Consider the following 18,994-nt stretch of genomic DNA (forward strand, 5'->3'; position numbering starts at 1 on the left):
ACCTGGTCCTATCACACGGACCATCCCTCGCACCCTCCTGCTCTGTTATGGCGGGCCTGTGACTGACCAGGTCCTCGATTGCTTCAACTTGAATCTCTCTCTCTCTCTCTCTCTCTCTCTCTCTCTCTCTCTCTCTCTCTCTCTCTCTCTCTCTCTCTCTCTCTCTCTCTCTCTCTCTCGTCTCTCTCTCTTCTCTCGTTAGTACCTGGTTGTATTACAGTGCCCACTACCGTTACTGTGTTATCCCAGCCGTTGTCACGCCGTTATTTATGATTACCAACCTTTGTTGTCAGTGGGGACCACTAGGAACCACCACTGCCAACAACAGCAACAGCGGGAGTTGGCCACCATCGCTAGTAGCAGTAGTGGTGGCTTCAACAATCACCATTATTTACACCATCACCACTTCCAACACTAGTGGCTCCTGCCAACAACACTGCTACCACCAGTACCACTGGCCACAGCTGTCTCAACTGCCGTAATCACTTTACCATCACCCCTTCCAACGCCCGTGGCTAGTACCATCACTAGTGGCCAATGCCAACATCATTGGCCATTACCACCACATAACCATCATCTCCACTATCAGCATCAGTGACGACCATTATAACCACTGCCAACACCAGTGACCATGGCTAACACCTTGGGGCCACCATTGTCATGAATACCAATAATATGGGCCATAACCTTTGTGGCTACCAACGCCAATGGACACCATCATCACCATTCCCAACACCAGTGGCCACCATTATCACCACTACCAATCTCAGTGGCTAACAATCATCTCTACAACTTGGCCATCACTACCAGTCCCCCACCACCACCACCATGCTGAGCAACCACCATAGCTTCTTCCACCACCATTCCCAGTAGTCGTGGTCACCAGGGGACCTTCTTCACCACTGCCCACACCACCACCATTAATTATAATACTCATTTTTATATTAGAGTTAAGTGGTTTTGCTATGGAGATAGGCTCGCATCATTTACTTTGTTGCGTACTGGGTTAATATTTAGTAGAGTGCTGGGAGAATTTTTGTACCTTTTGTTATTGTAGAAGCTTCCTGTCACCTCTTAAGGGATTTTCACATCAAAGGCAAAATTTCAGAATTCTTTTTTATGTATTAAGAGATGGTAACTATCTTGAGGATAGCAAGCTTGCAAGGAATATTACAGTCCAAATTGCTATACCAAAAAGGGCCTTTTAGCACCTAGTTTCCATGGGCAAAACTGGCTTTTTGCTCTTGAGTATTAGGGGAGAAGGAAGGGCCTACTGAGCAATTGCCACACTAGTAGTTATGTTAAAAGATGCTTGAGTCATTGGCTAAAGTTGCCATTTCAGGCCAGGTTGTAAGTGAATCCTGAAAAGGGACTAAATCTTTAGTGGAAAGGGAAAAAAGGAAACTTTTTAGGTTACGTGAAGGATGAAACAGGTTTCCGGAAAAGTAATGCAAAGAATACAGAGTTGGAGGGAGGAAAATGTTCCTGGGTGTGGGTTGGTAGAATTTGGAGTTAAAAGCAGAGCCCCAGAGTTTAAGCTGATGGAGGTTAATGTACTGAATTTCATCAGAGAGTCGTCGGTGTAAATAACAGGAGAATAAGATAGAATGATATCTTGATGATGGACCTGAATTGGACTGTTGCTAAAATTAGAGCTTGATCATTAACAAGGTATTCAGCTTGAGACAAGACTTTGTCTTGGGAGGTGAAGGAAGAAATTTACAAGCCTTAATCAAAGAAGTAATTTGTGTGAGAACAGTTGCTTCTTGCAAAAAGGATGAGAAGTTTGGAGGAAGGACAATGACTGTTTGAGAAAAGAGCCAAATTGACATGAAGCAGTCATAAGTGGTTCAAAGATGCAATGATCTTAAGAGAAAGAACTTGCAGAAAATCATGAATAATCATGTAGGACTAATGTTAATGAAATATGAGGTGGTTAAACCTGACTTATTCCTCCCAATTTTGTTAATGCTTAGGTTTCTAAAGAATCAGATGTAAGATGATGGGTACTTCACCGCATAGTAGTTGTAAGGTCAGGAAATAGATTGGAGGTGAGATTTGTGGAATGTGCAGGAAGATTAATTGGTGTCGAATGGAAAGAGAAATAAGAGAAATTTTAATTTTGTTTAGGTTGCTGTAATCTGCATATGAGTTTGGTATATGGTCATTGGGGAGGCCACAATGTGTAAAGGAAAGACTTTAGAGGCAACACAAAATCCTATGAGTAAAGAGGAAAAATATGCAATGAATTTTTCAGGGCTTAAGTATGATTGATCATGTTTTTCAGGTTGACATAGAAGTTATTTCTCTACTTCATAATGTTGTTCTGTGAACTGTGTGAACTTCATAATGATGTTCTGTGGACTGTGTGATACTTGGTAGTAACTGCTGTAAATAGGCCAATTTACCCCTTCCAAGAGATAAGAGCCCCTATCATATCCACATCTCTTCTTCAGATAGGCCATGTTCTCCATCCACGGAATCCTCTGCCATTCTAGCTCTCTCAGCTACCCAATTGCCAGTGAACACAATAGTCACCAAATGTAGAATCTACAACAGGGTGAAATAAGCATGCAGTCTCACGTTTATATGTTTTTTTGCCCCAGGAAAGCTGGGGAACTTTTAAGTGAAATAGGTAAAAGAAAGATGGGAAAGAATGTCTTCTGAGCATAGGTGAAGAGGTATGTTTCTCAGACAATAGGATGGGGAACCATGACTTCTGATCTGAAAGCTGTGGTGCCACATATACTTGGCTGAAAGGTGTGAGATTCCAAAAAGCTGGTGAGTAAAAAGAGTCCGTCCCATTTGTGCCGTTATGTGTGGGATTTGAAAAGTATTTAGGAAATTAGGTTTTAGAGTCTAATCATTTATCATATTAAAGAGAAGAGATTGAAATGGTTTGAAGATGTGAATGGATGGCAAAGAATAAATTCAGTATTTGAATTGCGGGGGGTTTTGATAGAACAAATTAGTTCATGCACAAACGGATACTAAGTGATAAGGAAGGTATCTAATCCTTTTTCTTCAGCATCAAACTAAAAGCCTGTGAGTGCAGAGAATGTTGTGTTAAAATTTTTATTGTTTGCTGAAGGGCACGTAGGAGGTATATACTTTAGAATCATTGTCTGGTTATATTAGTGCTTACTAATTTGTATGCTTAAGAGATTAAAGTATCTTAAGATTGTTTTTCTCCTTCAGTCGCTACCAAGGCGAAGGTCCCATAGCTCTGGTGGCAGCAATAGCAGTGGTGGGTTGATTGGTTCACCTTCCCTAGCACCTCACCAGGTGATAAGTTCAGTGCCAGTTACATTGTTGCCCGACTCAAGTCTTGCCATTAGCTCAGCCACAGCAACAACACTTCCACAAATTGCCCCAGCCCCATCGGCAGTAACTGTGCAGGGAGCTGGATCATCCCTAATGCCTGGACCTGTGATAGCATCAGTACAAGCGGCTCACTCTCCTGCAAGCTCAGCTCTCCTCGCTCAGCTACTTAGTTCAGGTTAGTTTTGGATGGGAATTACGTTAAATGTGTAATAACTTACACGTGTATATAAACTTGCTGGCACAGACTACTAAGTGACAGACAACATAGTTTTAGAAAAAAACTGGAGGGGTGGATGTGTATTGAATTACCAAAAATCCTTTGATACTGTCATACATAAAAGATTGATAAAGAAAAAAGATCCAGCTTGCATCAGTGCAAGCTACTTTATTGCTTTGAAAGTTGTCTAGCTTATAGTGAGAGAGTGGTGAATGTATCAGGGAAACCATTTCTAACTAGGTAAGGATAACAATTGGAGTCCCTTAGGACTCAGTATAGGTCCACTGCCATTTCTAACATACACTGTGACTCCAAATGGAATTAAATCAGACCTGAATATATTTGCTGATAATGCCAAAATTGTAAATGAAGTGTACATGTTTGAGACCAAAAAAAATTTAGCAGTGGTGAAAGTAAAGGTCATTGAAATTTAGTCCTCATGATTATAAGATTGACAGAGGTGGAGGGAACAAGGAGAAGTGGAAGATCAAGTTGGAGGTGGAAGGATGGAGTGAAAAATATTTTGAGTGATAGGGGCCTGAACACACAGGAGGGTGAAAGGCAAGCAAGGAATAGAGTGAATTGGAATGTTGTGGTATGCCACAGTCAACATGCTGTCAATGGATTGAACCAGGCGTGTGAAGCATTTGGGATAAACCATGGAAAGGTCTGTGGGGCCTGGATGTGGAAAGGGAGCTGTGGTTTCAGTGCATTACACATGACAGTTAGAGACTGAGTGTGAACAAATGTGACCTTTTTAAATTTTTATATTTAACCAAGTGGTAGATATTCTTCAGTACAGTATTTTCAAGGATTTGTCCCTGATTTGGCTTTATTTTTATTTGTTGATACCATACGTACAAAATGTGATTTAATTCATTAGAATTCTTCCTTTGAAGGTTGATAAATTTTCTGCATGAGATGGTTTTTTTTTATTGTCCCATTCTGTGTTCCTGTAATTGTATGTTGGGGTTACGGGCATTTGAATCTGTAATTTTGGAAGTTAATCTGATATTTGGTACATCATTCCTGGTTGGTTTGAGATTATGTTAAAGAACACTATGTAACGTGTGGGTTTCTTATGCTTGTTCTCTAGTAATAAGTTGGCTAATCTGGTCCTCGATATTGAAGTCTCCCTTTGTCTATCATTTGAAGTCTCCTTTTGTCTATCATCATGATGTTGGTTGTTGTTGTTATGGCCAAGTAGTTGTTACATTTAGATCCCCAATCAGATATGATAGATTTCTTCTCATTATTAGAGTTATAATCTTTATTATGGGTAAGGAAGGGCTTCTGGTTGGTATGTTGATGCTGTGATAATAGATCCATTGGTTGCATTAATGTCTATTGTACCTATTTTCTTTTTTAGTATGGCTATGCACCTGTTTTGCCTTTTATACTTGTAGCTTTGGTTTGTACAATATATTTTTCTTCCAGGAATTTTCAGTAAGATGACATCAATTTTTTTTTATGTACATTTATATTGCATTGCTTGATGCTTCTGTCTCATGTCCATTTTATTACATTTTCCTGTATGATGTTTTTTTCTAAGTTGGATTAGAAATAGCTCTCACCCTCCTCTCCCAGCCTCATTTTAGTTGGCAAATATCTGTCTTTTCTCCATGAAATTCGTTTCTAATTTTCTTGAATAATTCATGGCCATTTACCTTGATTTAGAAAATTTTTGAATTAACTTATCCAGATTTAAGCATAGTTTAGGGTTCATCATTTACTGCATCATTAGAAGTGGTCCATATTATTTATATTTCTGTTGCATTTCCTTTCATAATTCACTAGGGTTACTTTTGCTTGTGTAAATGACAGCCTGATGTATGATACAGTTGCTTAAGGTGATGGTATTCTTTTACTGGTTGTAAATTCAAATGGGTCCTGTCAAAGGTCAGTAACAGAATTCTCTGATGCAAAGTGTCAGTTTTTGCTACATGATGTGCATATCTGTATAGTTGTGTATTATCTTCATAACTAGTAAAGTATTACCATTCGTAATACCATGATTATGTTATTGTCATTAATATTACTGTCAGAAATGGGTATTCGGCAAATGATTCTTAGAATTGTCACCTCTCTGTAGTTTTTTCTAATGTAAATACCAGCTTCTGCTATAATTTGTTTTTATTTGGCACTTAAAGAAGTGTGTATGCCCTGCTTAGTTTACCATTAGAGTTGAGAGAGTAAGAGTTTATAAAGTAAAGGTTTTCAGGAACATCACAAAGCAGCTGACTGAGAAATATTCCCTGAAGAAATTCAAAACTAATTGTTACAGTTATTTGGAGAATTAAAGTGGGGAACGTAAAAGCATCATCTGATCATTATTCATCTTAAAACACTGTACGGGTACTTTGATTTTTTTCTTTAATGAGAAATCTCTGTATCGTCAGTGTTCTTTTTTTCGTGCAGAAATTTTGAAATCCATTCTTTTTAGAGTTGAAATCTAACCATTGTGTACAGTAATCGGATAAGCACAACCTAAATTTTTGTGAAAAATGCTGGTTTTACCCATAGTGTATAAAAAATGTTTTGAGTAAGGGCAGGTCTCTAATGCCAACTATATTTTCTAGGCTCTTGCCCCATCAATAGCAGTTGTCATTCAGTCAGTGGCAGTCACTTGGCTAATACCTCTAATGCCAGTCATGTGAATAACTTGAAGAATAACAGCATGACAGTCAACAGCTGCAACAATGTTAAGGCATCTTTGGTGATACCAGGTGTTATCACAGGTAATGGTACTGCAAGTAGTAGTTGCACCAGCAGTAACAGCAGCATAAGCAGTATCAGCAGTAATAACAACATGAAGCCAGTGGTAACTGCTGCCATACTTGTACCTCCCATCACCCTCTCTGCTGTCACACCATCAACGCTCAAGACTCAGGTCAGAACTCTCAACTTATTGAACGTCTGTATCGAGAATACATTTATCACTTGAGAAATATGTTTCAGTCCATGACTAGGTGAATTTGAGAGTTTATTGTGGTTTTCTTGATATTTCTGTGCAGTAAAATCACCCACAGTATAGTAGAATGGTTTGTTTTTAATCTTGAAGCACTCTGGTTACTGCATATTTTCTTCACAAGCTTATCCTTACAAGCCTCTATCATGTGCATTACTTCAGTTCCTCTTAGCAATACAATGGGGTCTTTGCTTTTTTAATTATGTCATTTTCTGCCAGATTTCTCCATGGAGTCCATGTTCACCGCAGGGGATAATCAAACAGTCCCCTCCACACCCAGAGCCCTCCTCCCCTCTCATGATGAATGTTCCCTCACCACCCAGCAGGTCCTTTAGGTGAGTAGAATTTAAGATTTAATCAGTTAGGTCATTAACAGTTAAAGCAGAATAATATTATAGTTCATTCAAGTTAAGTAAGTAAGATTAGCTTTAATGTTTTAAAACTAGGGTAATTCATGAATGATGAGTCCCATTGTTTTCATTTTCTTTGTTATTTGCTTATGGGTGCAGTGGTGAGGGAGATGAAAATAAAGGTCTTAGAGCAAGGGGGCAGGTCTTAATCTTACTTGGGTTGTGGGGCCTGGGAGGTGAATCAGTTGTTGATTGCAGATGACTTATCTCTGATGACAGACTCAAGAGAAACTCCTGGAGTTCGGGAGAGTGTGGGAAAGGAGAAAGTTGGGAGTGAATGTGACCCAAAGTAAGGTGATGAGATGCAGCAGGGTGATGAGACAGGATGTTTTGAGAGTAAGTTTGAATGGGGAGGAGTTGGAGGAAGTGGAGTGCTTTAGATACCTTATGAGGACTTAGCAGCAGATGAAAATGTGGAGATTGAAGTGAGTCATACGGTGGGAGAGCAGGCAAAAGTTGTGGGTGCATTGTCTCTCTGTCTGGGTATGTTTTGATGGTATGATAATCCTGATCATGTTATGGATGCTATTCTAGGCAGTACCTCACTAGTGTGGGAAATAGTGAACAATTATAAAAAAAGTCTTCACACATATTTTCAGTATGGAGTCTTGAACTATTATGATGATAGTGACATGTTTTTCCAGAGCTAAGAGTGATTCAGAACGAGTCCAGTATAAGGAGCACCGCAGAGTGTGTCACATCAATGCAGAACAGAAGCGCCGCTCAAATTTGAAAAACAATTTTGACATAATGCATCAGCTTATTCCTTCCATTAGTCAGAATGCTAATGCCAAGGTGAGTCTTTTGTTCCGTTTTAAAATGTTTTTGTTTTTGTTTGATTATTAACCTGCAAATACAGAGGACCTGCCCCACCCTTTTGGGGACCCCCCCATTCAAACTCCCCTCTAAATCATGAGCTCTAGAAGGTTCAGGGGCATGTACCTGCAAAAATTTGAAAATTTTGGGTGTCTGGGGCAGCATTTTGTGCTATCTGAAGGCATCCTTATAATGGTTGAGATGAAGGGACCCTTATCACTTGGGGTCCTACTCTTAGTGTATAGAGCATATATGAAGGGCAAGCTATTTTATCCCTGGGGATAGGGGAGAAAGAATACTTCCCACGTATTCCCTGCGTGTCGTAGAAGGCGACTAAAAGGGGAGGGAGCGGGGGGCTGGAAATCCTCCCCTCATTTTTTTTTTTTTTTTTCCAAAAGAAGGAATAGAGAAGGGGTCCAGGTGAGGATATTCCCTCAAAAGCCCAGTTCTCTGTTCTTAACGCTACCTCGCTAATGCGGGAAATGGCGAATAGTTTGAAAGAAAAAGAAAAGAATGAAGGGCAAGCTATGTGTATGTTTCATTTTTGATCATTGTATCCTGCATTAGCAAGTTAGCACCAGGAACAGACAAAGAATGGCCACATTCACTCACTTCCATTCTCTAGCTGTCATGTGGAATGCACCAAAACCACATCTCTCTCCACATCCAGGCCCCACAGACCTTTCCAGGGTTTACCTTGGCCACTTCTCATGCCTGGTTTCATTCCACTGACAGTGCATCAACCCTGTAAGCCACATTATTCCAGTTTGCTGTATCCCATCCCAAACATGGGTAAGTTTGAAGAAATAGTAGTTCCAATAATATTATTTGGTTGCGAGGCATGGAGGAGGGTGGATGTGTTGGAAATGAAATGTTTGAGGATGACATGTGGTGTGAGATGGTTTGATTGAGTAAGGAATGAAAGAGTAAGAGAGATGTGTGGTAATAAAAAGAGTGGCAGAGAGAGTAGAAGAGGGTGTTGAAATGGTTTGGACATATGGAGAGAATGAGTGAGGAAAGGTTGACAAAGAGGATATATGTGTCAGAGGTGTAGAGAACAAGAAGTGGGAGATCAGATTGGAGGTGGAAGATGGAGTGAAAAAGATTTTGAGCGATCAGGGCCTGAACATGCAAGAGGGTGAGAGGCATGCAAGTAATAGAGTTCATTGGAATGATATGGTATGCCAGGGTCAACATGCTGTCACTGGATTGAACCAGAGCATATGACACATCTGGGGTAAACCATGGAAAGGTCTGTAGGGCCTTGATGTGGATAGGGAGTTGTGGTTTTGGTGCATAACACAAGACAGCTAGAGACTGAGTGTGAATAGATGTGACCTTTTTGTCTGTTTTTCTGGCACTACCTCGCTGACTCAGGAGGTGGCAATGCTGTTTTTTTCATACATATTCGCCATTTCCCGCATTAGCGAGATAGCATTAAGAACAGAGGACTGAGCCTTAGAGGGAATATCCTCACTTGTACCCCTTCTCTGTTCCTTCTTTTGGGAAAGTTAAAACAGGAGGGGAGGATTTCCAGTCCCCTTTCCCCTTTCAGTTACCATCTGCAACACGCAGGGAATACATAGGTAGTGTTCTTTTTCCCTTATCCCCAGGGATAGTATGTTAATGCATGTTCTGTATGCAAGTGCTAGAGATGGGTACACAAAAGTGTGAAACTCTTTCCCTTGAATACACAAAGTCTTGTCATGCACCAACACATGGGCACATAGCCACTGGGCATTATGAAAAAATTCTTAATAGCAAATGATTGTAATGATTAAAAGTTGTTCAGATGTAAGTATTATTTAGTGTTAATAGAAGATTGCCTTTCTGTGCTTGATGTACTTTTTACTATATATCAGAAACTTTCTGTTGAATGTATTGGAAGATTTTATTCTTTTATTTTGATTTTCCTGAACAGATCAGTAAGGCAGTAATGTTGCAGAAAGGAGCTGAGTATATCCATCAACTCAAATCAGAAAGGCAACAGTTGACAGAGCAGGCAGAGAAGCTTCGGGCTCAGATAGAAAGTCTTAGCTGTGAGATCAGGTAGATAAGATTTGCTTAATGTTGTTATTCAGAACTTGTCATCATATGATATTACCATCATGACTTATTATAGGTTTACAGACAGAATACTGCTGCTTTAAAAGTAATTTCTTTTATTCATGAAATGTATTTTGCAAAAAGATCATTTGATTTTTAATTCTAGCAATGCTCAGGCTTTGCTACCAGCCACTGGAGCACCTATGACGCACGCTCGCTACAGCAAGCTTAAGGAGATGTTCAATAGCTATGTTCATGAGCGCACATTAGCCAACTGGAAGTTCTGGCTATTTTCTCTAATAACAGAACCCTTATTAGAGTCTTACAACAACAGTGTCAGCACCAGCTGCTTAGATGACCTTTGCCGATCTTCTCTTGCGTGGCTTGACCAGCAATGTTCACTCAACGTCCTTCGACCGTGTATGTTTACTTTTCTGTTTTAATCTTTTTTTCAAGTCTTCTTAGATATGCTTGAAATTGAAATGAATTTTAGTATAAAATGTGTGAAAAGTTTGAAGTGTAAATCAGTTATATAAAGATTGAAGAGGGAAATGAGAAAGTAGAAATGCAAACAATATGAGTCCCATTATCATTTAGTAAATTTTTTGCATTTAAAGTGTTGTTTCATCAGGTTCATTTTCAAATATCTATTATTGCACATCTAGATACTCATTTTATCCACATAACCTTATGTTCTCTTTCTGTACTTGCTACCATACCCAGCTGCAAGGACACTTGCTGTAACTAATCTGACCCGTACCATCTAGGAGTGTTTTCATAAAAAGCCACATATAGCTTTAACAGAAATAATTTTTTTTTTCTATGCTTCTGTCACGGACAAAAGTCCACATCAAGGCTGGGCCATAATTGAAATATAGAGAGAATTGTGAAAAAGAAAAAGAAAAGACAAGGGAAAGTATTTATGAATTTTTGAGAAAGTGAAAAGCTGTCTTTTGAAATGTGCCAGGTCATAGTTATTGGGAAAGGCATGAAAAGATAGAAGGTTCCAAAGCTTCAACGTGTAAAGAAAGAAGTGGGTATCAAAATGACCCACCTTTGAGTTGCTGATGGCCACATAATAATCTTGTGATGCAGCTGCTTGTTGATTATTGCATGATCTAGCTAGTGGTGTGGGCACACAATTAGCCAGCTCTCAGGAACAAAACCAAAGTAATACCTATAGAAGAAGGAAAGTGAACCAACACTGCAGCATAAGGCAAGGGGTCAAGTTTGGAAGTTAGTGTGGGACAGTTTATAAGGTGGACTTTCACCTCAAATCTGTCAAGTAAGGATGTAAAGCTAGAACCACCCCATATGTGAGTGCAGTACTCCATACAAGGATGAATCAATCACTTGTATAAATTGAGCAGCTGTTCAAAAGGGAAGTTTCAACATCTAAACAGGACACCCAGTTTCTTAGAGGCAGACTTAGCTATTCCTGTAATGTGGGGTTTCCAAGAAAGAGTGGAATTACAGAACCGTCAAATGAGAGACGAGAGTTGTGAGGAGTTTTCGATAGAGAGATGGGTAGAAATTGGATCTTGGAAGCATTAGACTTAACAAGATTTTGTTGTACCCGAATGAGATACCCTGTCCTACTCTTGAGTTTATTGAGAAAGCTGTGTGAAGACAAGATGCAGATCGAGTGAGAGAAGAGGGAGCAGAATGGAAGGATGTGGATAAATGTAATGTTGAATTGTCAGCGAATGCTTTTTCTCCTTCATGCCACTAAAACAGTAAAATTGTAGAGGAAGTATATAATTAGTAGCAAATAGACATGAGTGGTTGTTTTATTTGACTATGAAAACTTTCAGATTGCTGGCTGTTGGAAAATTGTTATCACAGTATCTATAGAAATTTAGCATGTAGGCATAATGCAAATAATGTGAGAACAATTACAGGTAGGGATCAGTCATATGATATGTGTTTTCATAGACAGACTATATTATTAGAAATTTGTGTATATTCTTTTGTTTTATTATGTATTTTTCTTCCACAGTGGTATCCAGCTCAATGCGTAAGCTAAGCACCACCACAAATGTTCTAGCTGACCCTGATAGTCTCCCAGAGGAAATTTATCGTCGAGTTACCAAACAGGAGGGAGACAGGTTCCATCACCGGTGATCTTGGGCGAAGACTTTTCTCCATGTAAACCCCATGCCAAGTTGTGAAGATGATCGCTTGAAAATCTGCTGTTGAAGAAGACCTGACTCATGAAGCATTGGTCATCATAAAGTTTAAAGCAAACCAATTGTATAAAACTCTAGACGGTACTTGACGAAAAATTAGTGAATATTGAAGGTTGTCTTATTTACAGTTGTGATTGGGATAATTTACTCAAACAGAATTACCTTAATTTTGACACACAATTGTTTTTCCCCCTTAATGATAAAAAGAGATATTCACAATCATCACCATAAGCACAGGGTGGGACAGTCAGACGTCATATCTTCCAGCAGAGTAATTATATTTTATTGTCATAGGTATGGTAATAACAGAACATGGGAAATATATTTTTTTTAATTGAAGAAATTCATCCACACAACTTCCATGAGATTGTTCCAAGCTGTATATTAAAATATTGGCAGCTTTCATTTCATCTTTGATAGAATGCTCTCCATTGGAAAATATATATATATGTATATATATATATTTTTTTTTTATATATATATACCTAATTACTTTTATCACTTTTGCAAGGTAGCATTAAGCACAAATGAACATCAACCTCATTTGCACGTATCAAGTCTCTAGATGTCATTTTTAATGTACCAAAACCAGAGCCCACCATCAACACCAAATCTTCATAGACTATTCCTCGGGTTATCTTCACTGCATCACCCCTTTTATCAGGCTCTTGCAGCTTCAAGGCTACACCCAAAGCAGCAGGGGATATGATGGATTCACATAGAGCAAGAAGTTCCTTGATGAGTGAGAATCTACTCCTTTTATTCTTTTGAAAATGATACAGCCTTTCCTGAATTGACATGGTGTGATCACTTGTAGGCAAGAGTCCAACAACACCTTTATGTTTATGTATATATAATTGGCCCTAAGGTCAGGTACCTGAGGATGAGCAAAATGCAGTAAAAGAAAGGGGTCAAAGGAGAATGCTTGAATTATAGAAGTATAAGTCTGTTGAGTATACTTAGTGAGGTGTGTGGGACAGTGGTTATAGAGAGATTGATGGCATGCACTGACAGTCAGATTGCAGAAGAACAGTGTAGCTTCTGGAAAGGTAAAGATTGCATGACTAGGGATTTTTTTTGATAAATTTATGCAAGAAATACTTGGAGAGTTAATTGTATGTGGCATTTATGGATCTGGAGAAAGTTCATGATAACCTTGACAGTTACTACAAATATATGGGTTTGATAAGTAGAAAGTTACTGATTGCAGGAAGGAAGTTTTACTGGGAGAATAAGGCATGTGGGTGTGTAGGAAGGGAGGAAGATGTATAGTTCTTTGCAAAGAATGGTTGTTTGATCCGTTTATGGACAGAGTAAGATGAGGGGCTGGTTTGTGGTATTCTGGGTGGTTGGGGAGGTCATGGGAGGAGTACCATTCGGTGTTTGCCAATGACATGGCTTATGTGGCAGACTGCAGAGAAAAATCCAGAATCTGGTGACAGAGATTGGGAGCTTGTGTGAAAAGAGAAAGGTGAGAGTAAGTGTTAACAAAAATCAAGTAATGAGGGGTCAGTGTCTTTTAGGGAAAAGATGAGCTTGTTTGAAGATATAGAAGTTATGACGGTGAATAAGAGTCTTAGAACTTAAATGCAAACAAACAAAAGAGGGTGGTCAAGCAGGCAGTGAAATATCTGAGGATGATGTATGATATGGGTTGTGTTAGTCAACATCAGAAATGACAGTGTAAGAGGGAGGTATGGTGGGGAACACAGATTGATTGAGATTAACCAGCATGTGCAGATTTTGGACATGTGGAAGGGATGGGCAAAGAATGACTGACTGATAAGATTTTAATGTCAGAATTGAAAGGAACAAGGGGAGGGAGACCAATAAGGAAACAGAAGAATGGAGTGAAAGGTGTATTGAAGTTTCAGAGCCTCAGGGTTCAGAAGCATGAGTGATGTGTATGAGATAGAATGAATTGGACCAGTAGGATGTATGAGAATGACATACAATTAGTGGACTGATTTAGGATATACAAATCTTTCAAGGGAAACCACAGAATAGTCAGTGGGACTAGTCTATGGATGGGAAGCTCTGGTTTTTGTGCATTATACTTGACGTCTAGAGAGTGAATGTGAGCAAATGAGGCTCATTCATTTGGTCCTGGCACTACATCACTAAGGCAAAAAACAGTGAAAAAGTATAAAAAAGAAATATATATATATATATGTATATGCAGGGTGTTTTATAGATTCCATGTTTACACCCAAAGTTATTAAAGCATCGATTGCAAAGAAGTAATTGATATTGTCAGTTACTTTTTTCATGTTCCAGGTGGTCCTTGTAAAATTTCTTTTAGGGATTCTAAATACTACACATACTTTGTCTTGCAGCATAATCAGGCTTTGATAGTATACATTAAATTTGATATGCTGCTGCTTCATGTTTCCAACACATTTCTGTCATTATTCTTCATTCACAGTATATATTTACTTTCATTTTGAGCTCATATTGAATTGTACCAAATGTATTTTTTTTTCAAAATCAGTTAGATTTCTTCAACCATTCTCTTGTTGACTCTTCCTCCACAATATCTTTACAGAATTGTGCTAATATCAAATGGAGATATTCTTTTGGTCCAAACTGTTAACTGTAATGATTCATGTCAGAATTATAACATCTGTGAATACCATCATACTAATGTACGGTATATTATGTACTTTAATACCTGTCATTACACAACAGCTTTACGTGCCATCATTTCTTATTTCAAAATATCTCTGTAACTGCAATTTCGATACATTAGATTTGAGCAAGATTGTTGGATATTGGGCTGAGGGCTAGTCATATTTCTGTGAATATTGATTTATAAGTAAAGTATGCTGCAGTTTTCATGGCATGAAGGCCTAGAATCTTGATAGTTTAGAGACTGAAATAAGACTTTTGCTTGCAGTGCCATAGTTAATTGGCTGTATTCGACTGAGCATGAGTTACATCAAGATAGACATGATTGAAGAGCTGTTTTTCATTAGATTTTATAGATTCTGTGGATCACACTTGAGGGATAATATTATACATTTTGCTGTATTTTAAACGTAGAAAATTAACACAATTGAAATGGTGTGTACAATTGAAGTGGTGTGTGTGGTAGATGTGTAACTGCATGCAAAGTAGTTGTCTCTAACAGTTCTGTTTTGATACTGGAATACTTATGTTTTATTTTTTTTCTAAAGGTCAGGAATCCAGTTTGAGGAAATTAATTATTTGTGAGGAGCAGGTGGTATGTGTAGATGAAGTGAAAAAGTAATGAGGGGGCATATGAGAGATTTGGTATGGCAGGGAACGACGACGTGGAGTGGTAGTGGGTAGAATGTAATACTTTGAGGTAGAAAGAGTGGAAGTTTACGTGGAGTATATGATAGTATGATTAAAGGGGGTTGGTGTGATAGGAAGACCACTTCTAACTTAGGGAAATAGAGTGGAAGAGTACTGGAGGGAGAGATATGGGTGAATGAAGCTTGGAATGGTGTTTGTAAGGACAGAGATAATTGGAGACTCTTTTGTCATGGCTACCCTGTTGATGGGAGTTCCCAGAGGGAATGGGCATCAGGAATAGAGAGATAGATAGACTAAAAGTATACATATGAATCAGATATTACAAAAGAGTGATTTTAATATTACATAAAACGCATAGTTTTGTTGAATGGGTTGATTTTCCTCAATCAATTTTTTTTTGTCTAAATTATTATTAGTGGAGATGTCTGTCCATCTGTCTCTCTTCTTGTATGTTAATCTGTCCGTCCGTCCGGCCGTCCATCTATCTTTTTGTCCGTTAATATGTGCATCCGTCCAACCATCTCTTAGACAGACTTCATTTTGCATAATCCATAGACAAATGAAACTTGAATGGTGGGTAAATAGGATGAAACCCTAATTTATGCTATCAGGTCAAATGTCAAGATCACTAGATTCCATTGGCTAGGCAAGGGAATTGCCCATTCTTGTAGGAGCTCATTTTACTGTCATTCCCTGACATAGTTAACACTTTTTACCACAACATTTTGAGATATTTTTTTAATGAATTATTCTTCCTTGTATGACATTCAGACTTACCCCTCACCTTTCAAAAACCATTCTCCTTTACTGCTAGATTTGAGAACACTGCGGATACCTTGAAACTCTTGTCTGACTTGTATGTGTGCAACCATCAATGAGTATGTGACATTTGGACATACTTAACACCTTTCAAACCCACTTATCCTTTACTGCAAGACTTTATTGCCATGGCCATCCTCTTCAGGGAGTTCCAGAATGGAACAGGCATCAAGAGATATAGATAGATAGATTGAGAACATTGCAGAAACCTTGAAACTCTTGTCAGGTTACCGTGAGGGCTACCATATATGAGTAATCTCTAACACTATGAATTAAAACACACAGGTAACTCATATCTCATGAGAGTCCCTTTAGATCTCCACCTGTTTTACAGCATTTTGAATAAGTTTTTATGTGTTGTAATGTGCTGTTGAAAATGACTTTTATATGTCATTAGTTATTTTGCCCATAGAAATTGGAATAGGGATGGTCCATAAATTGACACTAGAGTTATACTTAAAGGATTCATACTGGCTTACCATTGCAAGTGTTTTCTCAAAATCATTACCAACTGAACTGTGCATTTTTGTTTTTCTTCTAGTGAAAATGTTGCCAATAAAGATACATGGTTGGATGAAGTTATGCCCATATGGTGAGTGATGAATGTGCTGCGGTGTAAGTGAGCAACAAATAACTTTATATTGATGAATCATTGGTGAACTCCAAGGGACCAGTGTGTTACAGACTATCCCCCTATAGCAGAGTGAATTAAGTTTTTTTTTTCCCCAAGATAGATAGAGGTATGTTTGTTTGAGATATTTGGTAAAATTCCAAAAGTGTAGTGCATTTCCTATATTTGTAGACTGTCTTGATATGTTTCATTAGTTCCATTGTTTAGTTCAGTATAATGAGTATTGATTATTGGTAGAAAAAATTTATTTTTACATAAAGCTGCAATTTTTATGTTTTTATATATTTTGAAGATGTTTTTAATGTCATATTTTTAAGATAGGAAAAAAATACCAAATAAGGACTCTGTTTTGCAGAAAATTATGGTTATGTTGAGGTACCCTTGAAACCAAAATTGTGAAGTGAAAGGGTTTACTAGCTGTATTCCAGAGAGAAAAATGTTATGGAAAGTGTGTTGATGCCATAGATATACACGTGTATGGTGTGCCATAGTTGTGTCAGAGAAATGTAGCCCCTCTTTATGTGTGAACTACTCAGATGACTACTATGTTTGTATTTATACTGAATATTTTTTTTAGATGAATGTGTACATACACTAAGCATAAGTTGACTGAATGTCTCATGTCTCTTAAGTATATAGCATGTAGGGGTACAGTAAATGTAATGATTGACTATACTGTATCTCTAGACATAATCCCACTGTAGGAAATTTATAGTTATTTGATAATGAATCAATATCCACAGGAGAATCTCCTCTTCAGTCTTGGAATCGAAACCAAAATAAATGTTATGGATCTTTAAGAAGTTTCTTGAGCTTTGCTTCAAGTATTCTAAAGAAGTTCTGGTCAGAGTACTTTTATACTGTACATCAGTCATTCATGATTGGTCAAGCGCTCACATTGTGTTTAGATTTAGAAAATCATGATGAACTCAAATTATGAAACTGTTGCTGAGTTATGTCCATTGAACTTTAAGATGTTTTGGTTTCATTCCTTTTGATGTTACTAGAATACTAGTTTCCAGGTAAATTATTTTATTGTATAATTAACCAAGAAAGAAGAGACCTAGGAAGAGGAAGAAGATAAATGTATGCTGGCAAGATTTTCCCATTTTTCCATCGTTTCTTTAACTTTTTGCTGTATATGACTGACAGGCTTTCATCACTGATTAACTGCAATATATTTAGTGATCTGATACACAAACTCAGTCACTGCTCTTTGGTATTTATTTTACTATTCTTGCCTCCTAACTTACAGTAAGGGAAAGGCAGATAACAACTGCTTTACTTTGATTTTAGCCAAATCATTGATTAGATTATCCTTTTGTTTTGAGTGGCATTGATAAGTTTTTTAATGTGAAAATGAAGTGACTAAAATGTCTGGAAGAAGTTCTGCATTCACCACCATGTTTATGTGTAAGAGACATCTTTTGATTATGGTGAAATGGAATCCCATTTTGATTGGTATATGATGTTTGCACATGAACATTTTAAAATTATATTTGTTTGACCGAAGAATTATTACGGAATATGTCATAAAGTACGACACATAAGAGTTAATTCTTTTAACAAAATGTATGTGAAGTGTGCATGGCTTGCATGGCTAGTAGCATCAATTTCAAGTACAAATTCCTTACTGGCCATCTGTCGGCAGATGCTGCTTTAATAATGTTCATATCTCCCCAGACTTCATAATCTTCATTCATATTGCTGTACATATTTGCTAGGATGTATGAAATCAAATATATAAGGAGTATGTTGTGCCAAGAGATTGCAGGGATTTTTTTAGCACTCATTAATAATTCTATGTAAATGCTAATAATGAAAAGAGTAAGTGATTGTAAATATTGCTGCTTCCTGCCTATATTTCATGTGCCTTTTTTCACATGAATAGGCAAGGTTCACATTGTAAACATCAATTTTGGCATAATGCATAGAATGTTGGAGCTGTGAAGCAGTTTCACATTTATGATACTGTCTCATTTAATTTGACAAACTTGAATATTTGCATATTTAGCCATATTTAGCATGTATAGGATTTTGATTCTCAGCTGTTCAGCTCCCAACATCTGCAGCTCCTTTGTGTGCTTTTTTTAGGTTGTATTGTTTTCATTACTGTTTTCATAAAGATATATTTATTTCATATTTTGTTGTCTGTGAGGTGTAAAATGATGAGTCATAAGAAGTATCTCTTGTTATCATATCTGGTATGGTTGAGATGAATTACATGGTGTATTTAATGATGCGTGAATGGAGACATTTGTGAAGGTGTTTTAGATTGAATATAAACATTTATTA

General features: G+C 37.8%; 1 protein-coding gene across 7 annotated transcripts in view; it reads left to right on the forward strand.

Annotated features, from left to right (window-relative positions):
• Window positions 1-18,994, forward strand: part of Mondo (MLX interacting protein mondo) — a 137,689-nt gene extending 118,695 nt beyond the window's left edge. For 5 of the 7 annotated variants that reach the window (XM_071685069.1, XM_071685072.1, XM_071685071.1 and 2 more), the window contains 7 exons: window positions 3,199-3,499; window positions 6,121-6,431; window positions 6,729-6,844; window positions 7,564-7,714; window positions 9,657-9,784; window positions 9,948-10,201; window positions 11,781-18,994. In XM_071685069.1, coding sequence (XP_071541170.1) covers window positions 3,199-3,499; window positions 6,121-6,431; window positions 6,729-6,844; window positions 7,564-7,714; window positions 9,657-9,784; window positions 9,948-10,201; window positions 11,781-11,905 — 1,386 coding nt within the window. In that variant the 3' untranslated portion in view covers window positions 11,906-18,994. The remainder of the gene's footprint in view (window positions 1-3,198; window positions 3,500-6,120; window positions 6,432-6,728; window positions 6,845-7,563; window positions 7,715-9,656; window positions 9,785-9,947; window positions 10,202-11,780) is intronic. The other 2 variants (XM_071685073.1, XM_071685075.1) reach the window with 1 other exon arrangement.

The sequence above is a fragment of the Panulirus ornatus genome, chromosome 39 (assembly GCF_036320965.1).
Source record: "Panulirus ornatus isolate Po-2019 chromosome 39, ASM3632096v1, whole genome shotgun sequence".
Taxonomy (NCBI): domain Eukaryota; kingdom Metazoa; phylum Arthropoda; class Malacostraca; order Decapoda; family Palinuridae; genus Panulirus; species Panulirus ornatus.